This window comes from Lissotriton helveticus, chromosome 5_1 (assembly GCF_964261635.1).
Source record: "Lissotriton helveticus chromosome 5_1, aLisHel1.1, whole genome shotgun sequence".
In the NCBI taxonomy this organism is placed as follows: Eukaryota; Metazoa; Chordata; class Amphibia; order Caudata; family Salamandridae; genus Lissotriton; species Lissotriton helveticus.
This window is the reverse complement of record NC_136065.1, coordinates 829,153,405-829,170,296: the sequence shown is the minus strand read 5'-3', so window position 1 is coordinate 829,170,296 and position 16,892 is coordinate 829,153,405. Positions and strand designations below refer to the sequence as shown.

The window sequence follows — 16,892 nt, the reverse complement described above, 5'->3', positions numbered from 1 at the left end:
TTGCTCTCGGGTGAGGGCCTCTGAGAGTCGGACCCCCTCTACGGAACCATCTTTCTCCCGCGTTCGTAGGAGGTCCGGGAGGGGCTCGGAGTCCTCTTCAGCCCCATTGTCTGTGGCCATCAGGAGGCTGAGTTCTGTCCGTACAAAGTGCGGTTTCAGTCTGTTAGCGTGGAGGACCCGGAGGGGGTTCCGGGAAGATTCCAAGTCGATGAGATAGGTAGCCGGACCCTTGCGCTCGACCACTTTGAAGGGCCCTGTCCACTTGTCTTGTAGGGCGCAGGGTTCGGTGGGGGACATCACCCATACCTGTTGCCCAGGTTCAAATTCGATGGAGGAGGCATTCCGGTCATACCACCTTTTCATGTCCTCTTGACTGGCCTCTAGGTTGGCTTTTGCTAGTCCTCGGAATCGCCGGGTCTGGTTGCGGAGTGTTAGGAGGTAGCGGAAAACATCTGGTGGGTTCTTTAGAGGGGGCATCTCCCAGCCTTCCTTAACTAGGCTGAGCGGCCCGCGCACGGGGTGTCCATATAGCAGTTCAAATGGGCTGAAGCCCAGGGACTTCTGGGGAACCTCTCGATATGCGAAGAGGAGGCACGGCAGCAGCACATCCCACTGGCGACGGAGGGGCTCTTCCAACCCCCCGATCATCCCTTTGAGCGTGCGGTTGAACCGCTCAACGAGGCCGTTTCCTTGAGGGTGATAGGGGGTCGTGAACCGGTAGGTAACCCCGCACTGTTGCCAGAGAGATTTCATATATTTCGAAATAAAGTTCGTGCCTCTGTCACTGACGACCTCCCGGGGGAAGCCCACCCGGGAGAAGATCCCCATCAGAGCCCGGCCGACTACCGGGGCTGTCACAGTCCGCAGGGGAACAGCCTCCGGGTAGCGGGTGGCGTGGTCCACTAGCACCAGGATGAATCGATGGCCTTGTTTTGTGCGCGGGTCCAGGGGCCCTACGATATCGATTCCGACCCTCTCGAACGGGGTGGTGACCACGGGAAAAGGTTGCAGGGGGGCTTTCAGTTTGCGGCCGCTCTTCCCACTGGCTTGGCACGTGGGGCAAGATCGGCAATGCTGGTGTACATTGTCCCTCATTTTGGGCCAGAAGAAGTGGGTCACCAGGCGGCTATAGGTTTTGTCTTGACCCAAGTGTCCTGCCAGGGGGACATCGTGGGCCAGGTTTAGCAGAAAGTCTCTAAAACGGAGGGGTACCACTAGGACTCGGCTGGCCCCCAGCTCCGCGATTCTTTGCTCACTGTACAGCAGATCATTGTCCCAGTAGACCCAGTGAGTTCCGGAGGTATCCCCTGCGCTTTGGGCTAGCGCTTGCTGGCGGAGTCCCTCGAGGGAGGGACAGGTCTTTTGTTCTTGGCGAAATTGTTCTTGCGTGGGCCCCCCCTCTTGAGGCCACTGGTCGAGGTTAGCGAGGTCTGGAGGTTGAGCTGGTTCGGGGGGGACGTCACGGTCGGTGGTTTCGGCGGGGGCGACCGGAGGCGGTGGCGCCGGCCATTCGAGTTCCTCTGGGCGGGTGTTGGCACGGGCGGTCATGGACCGGGTGGTGACGCACGCCCAGTCCGGGACGCCCAGCATCCCCAGGTGCTCTTTTCGTTCGACTGCTGCCCATGGAGAGCTTTCCAGGTCATTACCCAGGAGGCAGTCTACGGGGGCATCATCTCGGACCGTCACCTTCAACATGCCGGAGACTCCTCCCCATTCGAAGGGGACGCAGGCCATCCGACACAGACTTTCTGAGTTGTCGGCTGAACGTACAGGGCAGAGAATGTTTGGTAAGTATTGTTCGGGGGTCACCAGGTGACAGCGGACGGCTGTTACACTGGCCCCAGTGTCACGAAGGGCTTCAGCCCGGCGTCCATTGATGCCCACCCATTGGCTGTACTTCTGGGTATTAGCGGGTAGGGGGACCCGCGGGACCATGTCTCTCCCCCCTAGGCAGGCGAGAGCCATGGCGGCTGGCTCCCATTCTTGGTGTTCCTGTTCATATTCTTCTTGTTCCTCTGAGATCTGTTCCTCCCCCAGAGCAGCAGCGGCTACTTGGCGGGGTCTTGGGCTCTGGTACTGGGGGCAGTTTGGGTCGTTTGCATAGTGTCCGACTCGTTGGCATCGATGGCAGGTAACATTGGCTCGATGTCCCGGTCGCGCTGGGGTGCTGCCCCGGTTGGCCGGGGGGGTGGGGCTGGTAGTGAGGGTGACCGGAGCGTTGCTTCTTCCGCGTCCTTGGCCTCCACCTCCTCGGGGACGGTGCTGACCATTGTTGTTCCGGTTCTGTTCGGAGGACCCATTTCGACTCACTCTGGTGATCTCCCACCGGTCTGCTTCGGCTGCGAGCTGCCGGGGATCCGTTAACTTGCTGTCGAGGAGGTGCTGACGAAGTTCAATGAAGCAATTGTTCGACAGATGCTCCCATACCATAAGATTGAACAGTTGTTCGTAGGTTGTGACCCTGCTTCCTTTGATCCAGCCCTCGAAGGCTCGGCTGAAGTAATTGACATAGTCCACCCAAGTTGTACCTGGGATGCGGGTGCAGTCTCGGAACCTCTGACGGTACATCTCGGGTGTGAGGCCATAGCGGGTGAGGAGTGCAGCTTTCATATGGTCATAGGAGGTCATCTGGTGGTCCGGGAGTTGCAGCAGGGCGTCGCGGCCCTCATTGAGGAATCTCCCCCACAGACCGGCCCCCCAATCGCTTCTATCGATCCGGTGTGCAGTCATAGCGATTTCGTAGGCCTTAAACCATTGCTGGATGTCGTCCTCTCGGAAGTATTCTCGAACGACATCCTTGGGGATGTGTACCTTCTTCTCTGTTGCCCCTGGAGTGTGGGGTTGCTCGGGCACCCCTGCTTCTTTATTCTGTTTGCGTAGGTCGATTTCAGCTAATTTCCGCTCATGTTCATATGCCAGTTTCTTTTCCTCGAGCTCCCTTTGTCTCTGTTTCTCCTCTCTTTCTTCTCGGAGACGCAGGTGCTCTAAGTTGATTTTCTGTTCGGCCAACTTTAGTTCAACGTCCATTTTGAGCCGGGCCATTTCCAGCTCGTGTAGTCGGGTTCTTTCTCGTTCCTGGATCTCGTCTGGCGAGAGACCCGTTCTTCGTTCTTCAGGGGCCATGGGGGTTTGTGCTGCGATGTCTTGATCGGGGGTTCCGGCAGCCCCGGTTTCTGCCCAAGATTCCAGGGCCTGCTTAAAGTCATCTTTGGTATTTAGTCCGGTGGTAGCGATACCTAATTCGATACAGAACTGTTTAAGTTCACGATGGCTGTACTCGTCCAATTTCTCCATCTGGAATTTCTCCGTTGATCCGCTGTCTTTAGTTGACATCGTGATTCGCCGTGGGGTGAGCTACTCTCTGTACGGTTTATGCGGTGATTCGGATCCCGTCGCTGGCCACCAATGTTAGACGGACCGGGAGGGTCGGCCGAGGATAAGGGGAGAGGTCTCCGGGGAGAGCCGTCTCCAGTGAATCGTACAGACAAGTAACTCCCCCCCCACAGACGGACACCACACAATGATAAAGTTCAACGATACTTTATAGGCAATTCTTCAAGTACGGTAGAATGGTACAAGGAGGTCTGGACTCAGGGGTCCCCTCTATTCTGGTCTCTGTTTGGGAAAAGGGTAGCGGGACAGTCTTGTTACCAAAGAGATGGAAATAGCTCTCAATCCTCGAGCCCGGTGGTGTAGATGAACGGGCCGCGGCGGAGCCAGCAGGTCCCGTGATGGATGAAGGAAGACGACGGTCCGCGGCAGAGCCAGCAGGTCCCGATGAAGGTGGTGGTTACAAACGGTCCGCGGCCACGCCAGCAGGTCCCGGCGACGATGAAGGATAGGGTGGTTCCCAAAGCCGCGGCAGCGCCAGCAGGCAAGACGAGGGTGCACAAGACAGAGCTACGGCAGCGCCAGTAGTCCGTCAAGGATGAGTTCTTCTTTGCGTCTCTCGACTCCAAGATACAACTGCCGTCCGGCTCTGGAGCTGCCCCAGTTATAGGGCTGGTGTGCTTTGATGTCCGGACCCTCGCACTTGGAGGTCGGGAGGTCCGGGATGAGGGGGTTCAGACACCCAGCAGGGGGGTGGAGCCAGCGCCCGGGGAGGCGATGGGCGAGCGGTACTTGGCGGGGGAGAGCCATCGACACCTCTTGCTCCCATTGACTGACCAAGTAGCCCGCTCACCTCCTGGGTGGATGTTGGTGCCGGAATGTCTGAGGCCTGGCCAGGCCCAGGGTTGAGGTCGATCGGGGGCCAGGCGGCCTCGTGGTGGAGTGTCCAAGATGGCGCCCAGGATGGGCGCGCAGGCCGGTAGTGGGTCGGCCTACGTGGTCAACAGGTTCGAGTGTAGGGGTCCCTGCGGGGACGGTGGACGTGTAATGGTGGTGTGTGGTACTTGCGTGGCTGGTTCGGGCCTGGTTGGGCCGGGGGAGAGCGGCCCTTCATGTGGCCTGTCCAACATGTGTCCTAAATGTCTGGGAGCCTAAACGGAACATTGCTCAGCTGTGGGGCGCAAGCCAAACGCCCCGGGTTGAGAGGTGGATGGAGGACCTGGATTGGTGTATGTACAGGGAGAGGTCGGTCTATGTCGCTAGGGGCTGCCCTGCGAAGTGGGGAAAGGTTTGGGGAGCCTAAAACAGTTATCATGGGGATATGTGTTCCCCCAGTTGTTTGGGACGAATCGGTAGCGCATGAGTCCCTGTGATCCCTAAATGTTATCCAGTATATATTATCTTGTAGTACGGAAATGTATATATGACAAATGTGGAAGCGGCAAATGTCACCCGATGCCTTTTCTTTTTGATTTTGTCAATAAAAAGATTTTTTTTAAAACAAAAAAAAACCAAGACTACAAGTCCCACAATTTAAAGAAAAAACTGAACTGAAGCAGTCAGTGACACATGGACCTAGGAACCTTGGCAGGGCTACAGAAGACTTCAGAAGGAATCCCAGTATCCACTTGATCTAACCACTGAGACCATTTAGTTTGCAGTGCTATGTTAAAGCATTCGGTCATTTATGTTTCCTTTTAATGATTAAAAACCGACAAAGTGTCATGTGATGCATTTAAACCCCAGCTGAAGTACTGAGTCCAGTTCTGGCTTGCTGTCTGTAGTTTTCAATGGTGACCACCACCCCACACATTTAGCAAGCAAGACAAATGAAAGCAGTACATTTATGAACATTTGCCAGAGCAGCTTTCCTCTTGATGTCAAAGCTGTGTTTAAACTGCCACTAACATGGAAGAAGACATTTGTAGTGCTTTCTTGAAATAATTAAAGGAGATGGAAGTTTGCACGCCTGCAACTTATGTTTTTGCCTCCTCTCTGACAGGGAAAACCCCTTGAACAAGTCCTCTGTTGATGGCTGAACAATCAAGGAATTTTCAACGTAAATCAGACAGCCTTCCCAAAATATAAAAAAGCAACAAAATACACACAAGTAATTTACACACTCAGACACGTGTACTTTACAATTTGCTTTCTTTATTAGTGTGTATAATTTCCCCATGCAAGCCCATGCAATGCACACAAAGTAATACAAACCAAAAAGATCCATTCAAACTCGAAAATATAACAATATAATAATTGTATTTCAGTTTAACAAGCTTTCAAAAGATGCTAAGGTCATATATTTCTGACAAAGATCACTAATCATATAAAACCAAAAATAAATATACGACACGAAAAAGGCGTGCTGTGGGCTGCTCCACGCATCTCTAACTCTGAAGTTACACTGTATTTGGCAGACAATTTATTAAAATGAATATGAACATATCAAGCACTGTTACAGATACAGATGAAATATACAATTCACAGAATATAAAAGAGTCATTCAACAAGAGAACTGAACGAGTACCAAAGAGTGCTCGGATTCTTAAAACATTAGATGGTTCTTTCTAATACAATGAATTGCTTCCTTAGCAAAAACAAATGCAAAGTATTGGACACTTTGGGGATAGAAAAGGATATCCTTTTTTCTTCTCCCACTTTAATTACTAGCGCTGAGCTGTTTACTGTTCAAACCCATTCAATGTACAGTAATATTATGGCAAAGCAAACCGTAATTGAAATTTCAAATAATTTGGATTACTGGAGGCTGTTTGCTTCTCATGGTACAAAGGTAATTTTGTGATTATTTTTGTACACTGTGTCAACAAGTTGTGTATACTTTGAATCATGAGACTGACACAAGAGCACATTATGCATGAGGAGCTGGGCATAGGAATATGTTAATTTCCAGCATGCTGGTGCATTGTTTGGAAACAATGATTGTGCCTCGTTGCAGGTTAGCGCCTACAAGCTGCGCGTAGTGGCGTAATGCGAAATGATGTGGCCCCTTGCAGAATGGGGTAAGTGGGGTCTCCTGAATGGTGGGGCCCTCACTACACTGCAGGGCTTGCTGAGTAAAGCAGAGTGGTTTTCCCGAGCGTTTAACTGTCATTGCACTCATTCTGCAAGGCCTGCAATGGCTTTGGGTGAGGGGGCTCCCTCCAAAACAAGAAACTCTGGGAGCCACAGAGGCCTCAGTTACGCCTCTGACTGGGCACAATAGCTCTTTGGACATCCTTTGCATCTCTGGTAAGCAAGAACCGCCAAGCAAGTGGCTATGGATACTGTTCAGAACCTGGTGGGAGAGGAAGCAACCTGCTAAATGAGCATCCTCTAGGAGGCCTGAGTTTCACTCTGAGCTGTGAGGAGGAGAGGGTGAAGAGTGAGATTGCAGGAAGGCAACAGGTCTTGAGAGTTTACACAGCACAGCGGGGATTAGTGGCAGCCCTACATATGGGAGCAGACAGAGTAAGAGGCCGCAGAGACACAAACTGGGTAAACATATCCTGGTTATGATGAAAGAAAATAGACTTGTGTCACAGAAATCTACATAGAACTATTGTGCAATGGAGTTGCTGCTATCTGGAATTAGGAATGTAGTTCAAGAAAAGTTTGCCCCTGGACACAGTGTTGGTACGTGTATCAGGAAAATAATCCTTTCAATGTCACACCATGTGCTTCAGGGACTCACATGCTTTTCACACTGGTGACAGCACTTAGTCAAGGAGAGCTAAACTTCCACAATACACAAACAACCTATACCCTTCCATTTATAGCCACCTTCCACCTGAAACAGGGCTACCAGAAGACACAACTGCTGGAGAAATCAAAGACAGGACAATAAAAAGTATTCCAGGGTTATGAAAAATCTAATGTTATAAGTCTCGCATTATAGATAAGTGGCATTGAAGCCCTGACATTTTACAATTAGTTTTAAGTCTAATGGGACATGGCATACACTGAGACTGGATTCGTTGTGCCCACAATTTCAATTATAAAAAACGTTAATGCGTATTAAGCATGTTCCAGTTCATATAAAATGAATTCCCTCAATTCTACTCAAAGAAATGGTGCCAATAACATTTATTACATAGATACCTACTGTTAGTTGAGTGCTTTCTGTTTAAACTCAACTATTTCTGCCTCTGCAGGTTATTACTGAACTTGTAAACGAGACATAGGGGCATATTATCAAGGACCAGTGATAATATTTTCGCCGTTTTATCGGCAGGAAACTGCCAATAAAACGGGGATAATGGGCTTGATAATACGCCCTTGTTAATTCCCATAGAAGCCCATGTTAACACCATAACATTGGCTTCTATGGGAATTAACAAGGGCGTATTATCAAGCCCATTATCGCCGTATTATCGGCAGTTTCCTGCCGATAAAACAGCGATAATTTTATCACTGGTCCTTGATAATATGCCCCTAGTCACTTAAAATATGTCTTCAGTTCGATAGAAAAACACTGTGATTACCAACGGGGCAGCACAGAGGTAACATAAACCACATTTTTCAAATCTCAAACCTTTACACATGTTTTGAGAACAGCAGAAAAACAAGCATACCATGATCTGCCAACTGAAACAATTACCATCCCGAGTCTTTCTTTGCTAATGCCTAGAACATAGCACATACTTTTCAAACCATTTTGTTAAGTAGCTGTAAACCATTTAAGACATCAATCCTGTTTGCAAAAGGTATGGCAAACTCCATTTTACTGGAGGCATAAATCGTGATGTTACGTTAGCAAGCTTTTATAAAGCACTTAACTATAGTGATATAGGTGCATGGATTTATTTAAGGCATAATGATGGCGCTTTCCATTACTGTAGTTCCGCCTACAAATTCAATTGCACCTTGCCACTTGTACATTAGGGTTTACTATTATCTACAGTGTGGGGTTTTTCAACGTAGCAGGGGCAAACGGCCCGAACTTAGAATTAGACGTGTGCCATGTAGATTACACACAATGATCTTTGAATCGAACACTCAGTCTCTAAATTGTCTTATCTAATTTTCAATACAAACTGAACTGGTGTTTAAGTGCAAATCAAGCCAATGTTTTTCCTGAACCTCTCGGTAGTCAACATGTCAGTCATTTCATAATACCAGCAGGACGTGATGCATTACATGTCACATTAAAGGTAAAATATTCACTCATTTATTAATGGGCTATTTAAAAACAAATTGCAAATTATGCTTCAGTTGATTAATAACACCAAATAGCAACTGTCTTCACTGACGCAGTGGCGAAAACTCCCCCGTTCCTTCTTGCCAACATATTTTTTATATAGTTGAGACATGTAACTCATGCACTGGGCATAGTTACTAGAACTGGCTAACATGCTCAGTGAACTCCCAAGAACCATATTGTCAATTCAAATTTAATGTTGTCAGTCCTAGACTGATGGATCTCAAAGATGTTCAATAGTAAAAGGTAGATTAATTACACAACTGTTGGCATTCGAGTGGTTTCTTTCACTACATGATGGCTATTTACTATTGGAACACTATTTTTGGGAAGTAAAGTACTATGGGCCTGATATGCATATGTAACTTACACATTTGAGTACGCTTACTAATTTTGGTATTCAAAAACTAGCGTTTTGTCGTAACTTACACTTTTGCAGTAAGTCTAGCACTATACATTGCTAACCACTGTTACTGCAATGCCGCCCCATAGGTGTAAGTTACTACAAAGTGCAGTTTGATAATAGCACTTTGTAGTAAGTTTTGTAGTACTGCCGTAGTACTATGAAACTTACTACAAAGTGCAGTTTTACCAATCAAACCCCTGAGACATGTAACTCATGCACTGGGCATAGTTGCTAGAACTGGCTAACATTCTCTGTGAACTCCTAAGAACCATATTGTCAATTAAAATTTAATGTTGTCAGTCCTAGACTGATGGGTCTCAAAGATGTTCAATAGTAAAAGATAGATTAATTACACAACTGTTGGCATTCAAGAGTGGTTTCTTTCTCTGCATGATGGCTATTTAATATTGGATCACTGAGAGCTCATGCAACACAATAGGACATTTTGAGTTAATTTATATAAAACTGCAGGTTCTGCTAGTAACGATAAGGCTTCTGTTAAATCAGCCATACGCCAGCCCTGACCTATTCCCGATGAGCTCTTCTTGAAACTCTTTTGGCATGCTCTGTTTTGGTACTATCAACATTCACAATCTAACTTCAAAGTCTCTCTACATTATTCCAATGATCAAGTGAAACAGTCTTGATTTGAACCAAACGACACCACAAGGGTTTGAAGGAGTTTTATAAGAGAGTGGCAGAGTACCTATTCTGCAATAACTATGGCCATGCCTTGCAAGAAAATGTTAATGTCTCTGAAAGGGCTCGGATCTGGAGAGTTACATAGGCAGACTTCATCAACTTCATTTCGGACTCAAGCCATCTCTACTGACGTTTCAGAAGCATCAGTTTGCTAGAATACTCCCACGTTTTCAAGCTGACCAGAAAACCCCTGTTTGATCGTTTCCTCACCTGGTCAACTTAATCTCAGCACCTTTGACTATAAGCTTCTAAGTCTGCCAGGCAGCAAGGTATAGGCGCCACACACTACATCAACAAAAGATCAAATTAGCTCCAAAATTCATTTAAAGAACAACGTACACTAATCTAGAGCAGTCCACCTCTGCACCAAAGGCAGGGAACGCTTATACAAGGTATGTAAATTAGGTGAAATGTCACAGTTGGGTAACATTTATTTCAATCTCACGAGAATCTTTTTTCTTGCCTGGTCTTCCTGGAAATATTTTTCTTATCTTGGGTTGCCTGTGCTTGGTTCTCCAAAATATGCAAGTAAAAAATATATGATAACCTGTTCAACAGAACTGGATTTGTCTCTTAATTGCCTCATCTTTAAACTGTATGTGGTATTTCAATAAACTAAACTTTCAAGGTTCTGGTTCCACCCATAAGAAGGCAGGCTCTCCTGCAAATTCTAGCAAAAGGAAGTGGACAAGAGAACTGTATCAAAATTGCATGAATTAAATGAGTCTCTTTGAAAGAGAGGTCTTTATGTACTTAGTGAACTGATGAATATATATTACACAGGGTTTGTCTAGTTAGTTTTATTACACAATCACAATGAGCCTCAAAATGAATCTAAATATGAATCACATTCAAAATTAAATGTAATTGCACTCTAAGTTATTCGAAACATCATGCCATTACCAAGACTAAATGCAACATGCAATCATTTCCAAAATTAGCCATAATCACTACTGCAACCAGCTTTAATTCTTCAAGCGCTCTCTTGTCAACATATCTGCATGGATCTCTCCTAACAAGGCAGGTCAATGTTGCAAAATTAATTTCAGTAAACACATGGCACCTCAATAAGCATTTAACAAAATGCTTTTCTTCTAGAATTCATGTTTCGCTTTCTAAATGCAAGAAATTTCCAGAGAGACTAGACTGACTGAACAATCTCAGTAAATTATATGGTTAGAGGAGATTATGGATAATTGTATTCTTTTTTAATCTATTTTCCAACTTGGTATCTTGATCAAAGAGTTTTCTAACTAAGCAGGTAGAGTCTCTTTGACTTCATCAAAACTATGGCAGTTGGTTACAATATGTGAATAGAAAGACACTGCCTGATTCGGCACACTGGAAACCCTCCTAGAACCGAACTGGAAATCAAAATAAAACTGGTCAGCTCCATAATGTAGCAGGCTTTAACTGGAATGGGTCTATGTGTGTGCCATGGCAGGCTATGCTTTTAAAGGTGTCTCCTTGAATGGAGATTTCTAGGAAAATGCAGACTGGAAAAATGGCCAGTGCAGTTTTGAACCCTTCCACAACTCTATGTGTACAAAAACCCTACCTTAAATTTTCAGAACCCAAGCCATCCTAAATATTCAGCAGTGTCTCTGACCAACCATCTATCTGCATGATGCTAACATTAGCCACAAATCTCCCTCAAATGAATTAAATAAACACCAGTCATCCATTAAAATATTAATACTGTAACAATGAGCACATTATTTCAGGAGAATATAACGCAGAATTACTTGACAAAGCTCACTTTGCTCCTAGGGCAAATGTAAAATGTCCAGATAAATGGTGAACTGTATGACTATTTTATCGCATAAAAAATTCAAAACACATAAAAAAGTTCACCATGTTTGAGAGACAATTTAACCTGGCTTCACTAATAAAAAAGATGCACCAATTGGCCATCTTACTCAAGAAATGGCTGCTCACCCTACCACTGACCGCAAAATATGATTTTAAATTTAGAAAATGAAACTTTTAAATACACATACAGTGTATTTGTCCTTTCAGACAAAATAGGAATTTGTAACAGTTTAAAACGGCATACAGAACTACAGCTAAAAAGCATAAAATAACACTCAGAAAATGTATAACTAAGTGAAAATTTCCAAATATATGTGACCAGAGTTGCATCTGAAAAATGAACACTGTGAAGTAGGCATCACCACAGCATCTTGCATTAAAAAGGAGATCCAGTGAGATAAAGTGAAACGCTCTCCATGTACCTAGCTACCTGCAAAGCTAATGCATCAGCCAGTAATTATGTGATTTAACCCTTTCAGAACTATCACCTCCACAGCTACTGTGCAAATTAAATCATTACTGATGTGTGCAATATGTGGTTAATGCCTGCACTTAAAGAGCAAGGACACAGATCGTTGTGATATACATCTTGAAGCTAAAGGGAGGTTATTTGGCATTAATAATCAATCTGAAGATAATAATTATGAAATTACCATATTTCAAATATTTAATCATTATGTTTTTGCACAGTGAAACTGAAGGTAGACATATAAGCATGTGAAGTGAAATAATAATAAAAAATCATACAGCAAAAAACAACAGCTTGTATGATAGAAAAAATATATATTAGGAGACATTTGAAAAATCTAGGATAGTATCACTGTGAATGGATTCCCCATGCACAAAAAGCTCCACTGTAAACAGTTATAAGAAAATCTCACACTTCATAGACAAACGCTATGCCAGCCAAAGTCATAAATGCTAAAAAGGATCAATCAATTCAATATGTTTTTCATTAGTGGTGATCTACTATCAGAAAATTGTAGGTATTTATATCAGCAAAACACAACTTGTGAGGAATAGTCATTATGTGAAGTGTTGAAAAGCATTATTTTTTGCAACAAGGAAATGTCCAAGGTTAAACTACAGAATTCCCAACATTACTTGCCACTGGCAAATAGTCAACCTTGTGTAGGTAGACTTCCTACATTTTAAAATGTTATACGTTTAATGTGACTACAAAGCAGACCATTGAATTAAATGCCCCCACTGACATTTCACACAAACGGAAAAGAAATGCAAACAGGATGGACAAAACCACCCGGACAGCAACTATTGTACATGCAGAAATGTGCAGTACTTTAATAAATAGGGTCTCCCTATTAAATAGTAGTAATAGTTCGATTTTATACAGAGCACATTAAAACTCAGAATGTAATGCTGTAGTCAATGACCAACGTTACTGTCATACCTAACAGTGCTATGCCTTTTATTGACAACTGAAAAATGAAAAGCTGAGTCCTCCAGACAATATTTTTTTCTGATTAGTGCCCTTAAAGTTGCACATCATCTATTAAGTATGCCCACTAAATCAAAGAGCTATCTTGTCAGTATATGTGCATTTCTTTAAACTGCAAATAAAGTTGTGCTCCTAAGAATTACATTGGCATGAAAGTAATGGGAGAACACCTTCAGCACCAGAGACCTCAATAAAGAAAAACACTTCATCAGCCCGATAAATGACGAAGCGGTACACCTTGGATATGATTTAGCATCTCTGAAACTGGTGACCTATGAAGCCGGAAAAAAATTAAGCTTTACTCTATTATATTAGGCTGAGTGATATGCCTAGTTTCTGTGCCTTCCAGGTCAAAAAGCACTTAGAAACCCGCCCAAATGGTCAATATGGAGTCCATTCAGTAAGTGCCAATCCTTTGCGTTATGTGGCCTTTGCCAGTTATTTTAAAATAGGGGGTTTACACTTATGTACGATAACATTTAATAATTGACTTTTCACCATGCTTTTAAATGTGATCCATGCTTTGCAATAAATGACCACATGACAAAGGTCCCATACCTGAATACTATTCTTTTTTTATATAGGGTCACAAAGACAGTGGAGTATGGAGGAGCACCAATAACATTTCCCCAACATGGCACAGTGTAGAAGATTACGATGTACATACATTTTCTTTGGCAATTTCATGTGTTTCACTTGCAAGAGTCAGAAAATGTGTTGCAGTTGATGTGCTTTGATGAAGGAGTGGGTTATCAGCATTTACAAGCTGAAACAGGACGACCCTATCACTTTCCGAACTAAAAGTTCATGCAGGTGAGGAGAGATAAACAGCACAATTAAGATATACTATTCAGTGTCAAACATTACCTCAATTTATGAAGCTTTTCCACAGAGGCTATTAAACTGTACTTGTTCAGGAACTAAATGCAAAAATGAACAAGAATGCTAGTATGTTGTTCGTCCCGAGAGGATGACAGTTAGATTTCCGCCTGTGCTGTACCTCAGACTTGAAAACATTACCAGAGATTAGTGAATACGGGTCCTTGTTAAATAACAGCAGCAGTAGTGTTAAAACATGTCAAATGTAGTTATAGGGCACCTCTCAGCAGAAACCTCCCTACAACGGCTGCTCATCACCAGTGAACGTAACAAAACTCAAAACTGGTGTTTGATCCACATATGCCCACTCTAACCTTCAACAAAAATTTGACCTAAGGAACCACTTGCTTTGCATTTTTCTATTGCTTTCCATAAAGGAAGGATTAAGGAGAGGAAATGGTCCTCCATTTTATATTTTAGAGTAGTTCCTATTTTGGCAGCTAGAAAATTGCTTACAATGGCTTGGCAAAGGCCAGGAATGATTCAATTTACTTCCATGTGAGAGAGAGAAAGTTGTTTAAGATCTTGGAATGTTTCTGTTGTAGAATCATCAGTGGGTTGCAAAACTATTGAGCTAGACAATGACACCACTGCTAGAACTTCACAGAATTCCTTTACAATTTCACTGTAACTTTGAAGAACTTTCCCAACTAGTCTCTAAAAATGTAAAGAGTAACCAATGGGTGGTAACAGTACATGTCTTGTCTAGGAGGTTATCCTATTCCAAAGCAAGAGGCAAGTAACAGTTGAAGGTGGAGATGCTGGGTGTGCACTATTAAAACTTAGGTGTATATACACAGACACTCACATATTAATGCACTGCACACTTCTGAGAAAACAGTTTACACTATCTTTTGGTGGGTTGTAGTTTGCATTGACAATAAAATGCATTTTTCTTCAGAGGGCATATAAAGGTAAATGTAACAATATATTTTGGGAGAGTCACGATTGCCTTCTAAAGTTGATAAAGACGTTGTTTGGCAATGTATGGCATCAAACAGAAATGCCAGTAAGTATGGCAAGAAAATTCACCACATTTCAGAAAGGACTCAAAAAGTAAACCTACATGAAAACCATATCACATCATTAAAAATATTACATGCAATATATTCTAGGCCCTATAGCCAAAATGCTTATAGCGCTTTCAATAACAAAATCAAGTTACACTAGCATTCATGTAAAATAAAAAGCAATAAAACCTCAAGTGATAAAACAACAAAATATGAAAACCCTTTCTAGCTAATTAGCAACAAACTCATAAATTACCTTTGATATTTAAAAATATGGAACAATTTCACTATAATAAATAGTTTCTGTATTGCATGATACAAAATCTAGTGTTCAGATTTGCTAGCGCTATTAAAAGCACAATATAGTTGCCAGTGTTATAAAGCTATGTGTAACTGCAGGACTACCCTCAGAACTATCGTTAAATCGGTCGATCTAGGTCTATGAAATACTTATATAATACTTCTATGGCAAAATGATACTTCTTTAGATATGCTGAGTATCCAATCAATAGTTGTATATGAAAGTTCATGGAACCTAGCCTTAAAGGGATGCTCTTGAAATGTTTTTCCCAGATGAGAGCAATAGTAAACGTATTTACAACAAATTATATTTGTTATAGTTTGGGCTGTCAACCACTAGTGACAAAAAATGGACTAAAAAGAAATCACGGGACTCATAGGAGTGTTCACTATACAAGTAATGTTTTTCAATCTTATCGTTATTTCAGTTGCTAAGAATGGCAAATTACTGCAACAGCACTAAAATATGACTACTTTGAATGTGTTCAAAACAATTTTTTGGGTAAACATCCATATACTACACTTTATTCAATTTAACAAACATCAGAACTTTAATCTATGGGGAACTTGTCAGTTCTGTTTTGTGTGTAATGTCCCAAACGATTAGCACATCATCTTTTTACCTTTCAAATCTCAGGAGGAATTGGAGATAGGCAATGAAAGGCTCACATTAAAAACAAAAATGTATTCTTTTTGCTACCTGTGGAACTGGACATCGACAGACTGTACAAATAATAGACACAACAAGAAAATTACCCAAAAAGAATTGGCCAACAAGTCTCAGAGAAAGGAGTAAACAAAAGGCATTTAGCATAATCTTTCAGGACTCTTTGCCACCAGTCATAAAAATATTGTACAAGAAACTAAGGACTAATTTTCAAATGATTAGGATGATAATCCATGCTACATAGTCACTTTCGTGGAATAGTTGTAATGATTCCTCAAAATGAAATTATCTCCTAATTTCACAGTGTTGGTTAAAGGATATGCACAATATGTGGTTGGTCTTGTTTTCAATTGTCGAACTACTCTATTAGGCAGCCCTAAGGTGGCCCAGAGTGCCAAGTGCTAAATTGTGCATAGTATAACAATCCACTCTGTTAAGAAATATGATTTTCCTTCTCTGCTGGCACTGCATCTTTCATCTGATTCTAATATTTGTTTAGTAGGAAAATGTTGCTTTCTTACAATTCTGAGGGGCTAAACCCCACCCTAAATAGTGGGACAGCTTTTCATATAAACAAAATCACGATTTAATAGCTCTAAACAACTATCTTTCACACACCTAAAAACCTCTAAAAAGTATTTTGGCACATTCATGATGAATCTTTCAGACCATGTATTGGTTTGATCCTTAGATAAAATGGTATCGCACCTGTTCTCAATCCTGTATGACACACAGAGATAAAGCTCAATTTTTTCAACAATGATTTTCAGAGTGCTTTTCATTATGAGCTGGCATGTATTGCTTGAATGAGTAGAACAAGAATACGATCATATGTTCAAACGGTTTGCTTCATTCTCTTCCTATGAAATTAATATATGTAATCCCATCCTTTTCTTTTTGCAGTTTCTCAGTCGTTCTTCATATCAGATTCCACAAGTATTCAGTTGGCTCTTAAACGTTGATCGCATGTGCATGCTTCTTGCACAGGGGCTTGTCCTTCTTGGAGTAAAATGGCTGCCCTTCCAAATTGACATGGCACACCTGTAACCCAAATACGTTTTGATTAATCAGAGATTACTAAAAATTCCAAAAGACTATCATAGTGGTTGAAAAGAGAACCTTTGGTTGGA

General features: G+C 43.1%; 1 protein-coding gene across 1 annotated transcript in view; it reads right to left on the bottom strand.

Moving 5' to 3' along the window:
- Window positions 1–10,116: 10,116 nt before the first annotated feature.
- The window catches only part of LDB3 (LIM domain binding 3), a 432,694-nt gene continuing 425,918 nt past the window's right edge, over window positions 10,117–16,892 (bottom strand). Inside the window, exon 15 of the mRNA XM_078643294.1 lies at window positions 10,117–16,803. Within this exon, the coding sequence (XP_078499420.1) occupies window positions 16,714–16,803 (90 nt within the window). The 3' untranslated portion in view covers window positions 10,117–16,713. The remainder of the gene's footprint in view (window positions 16,804–16,892) is intronic.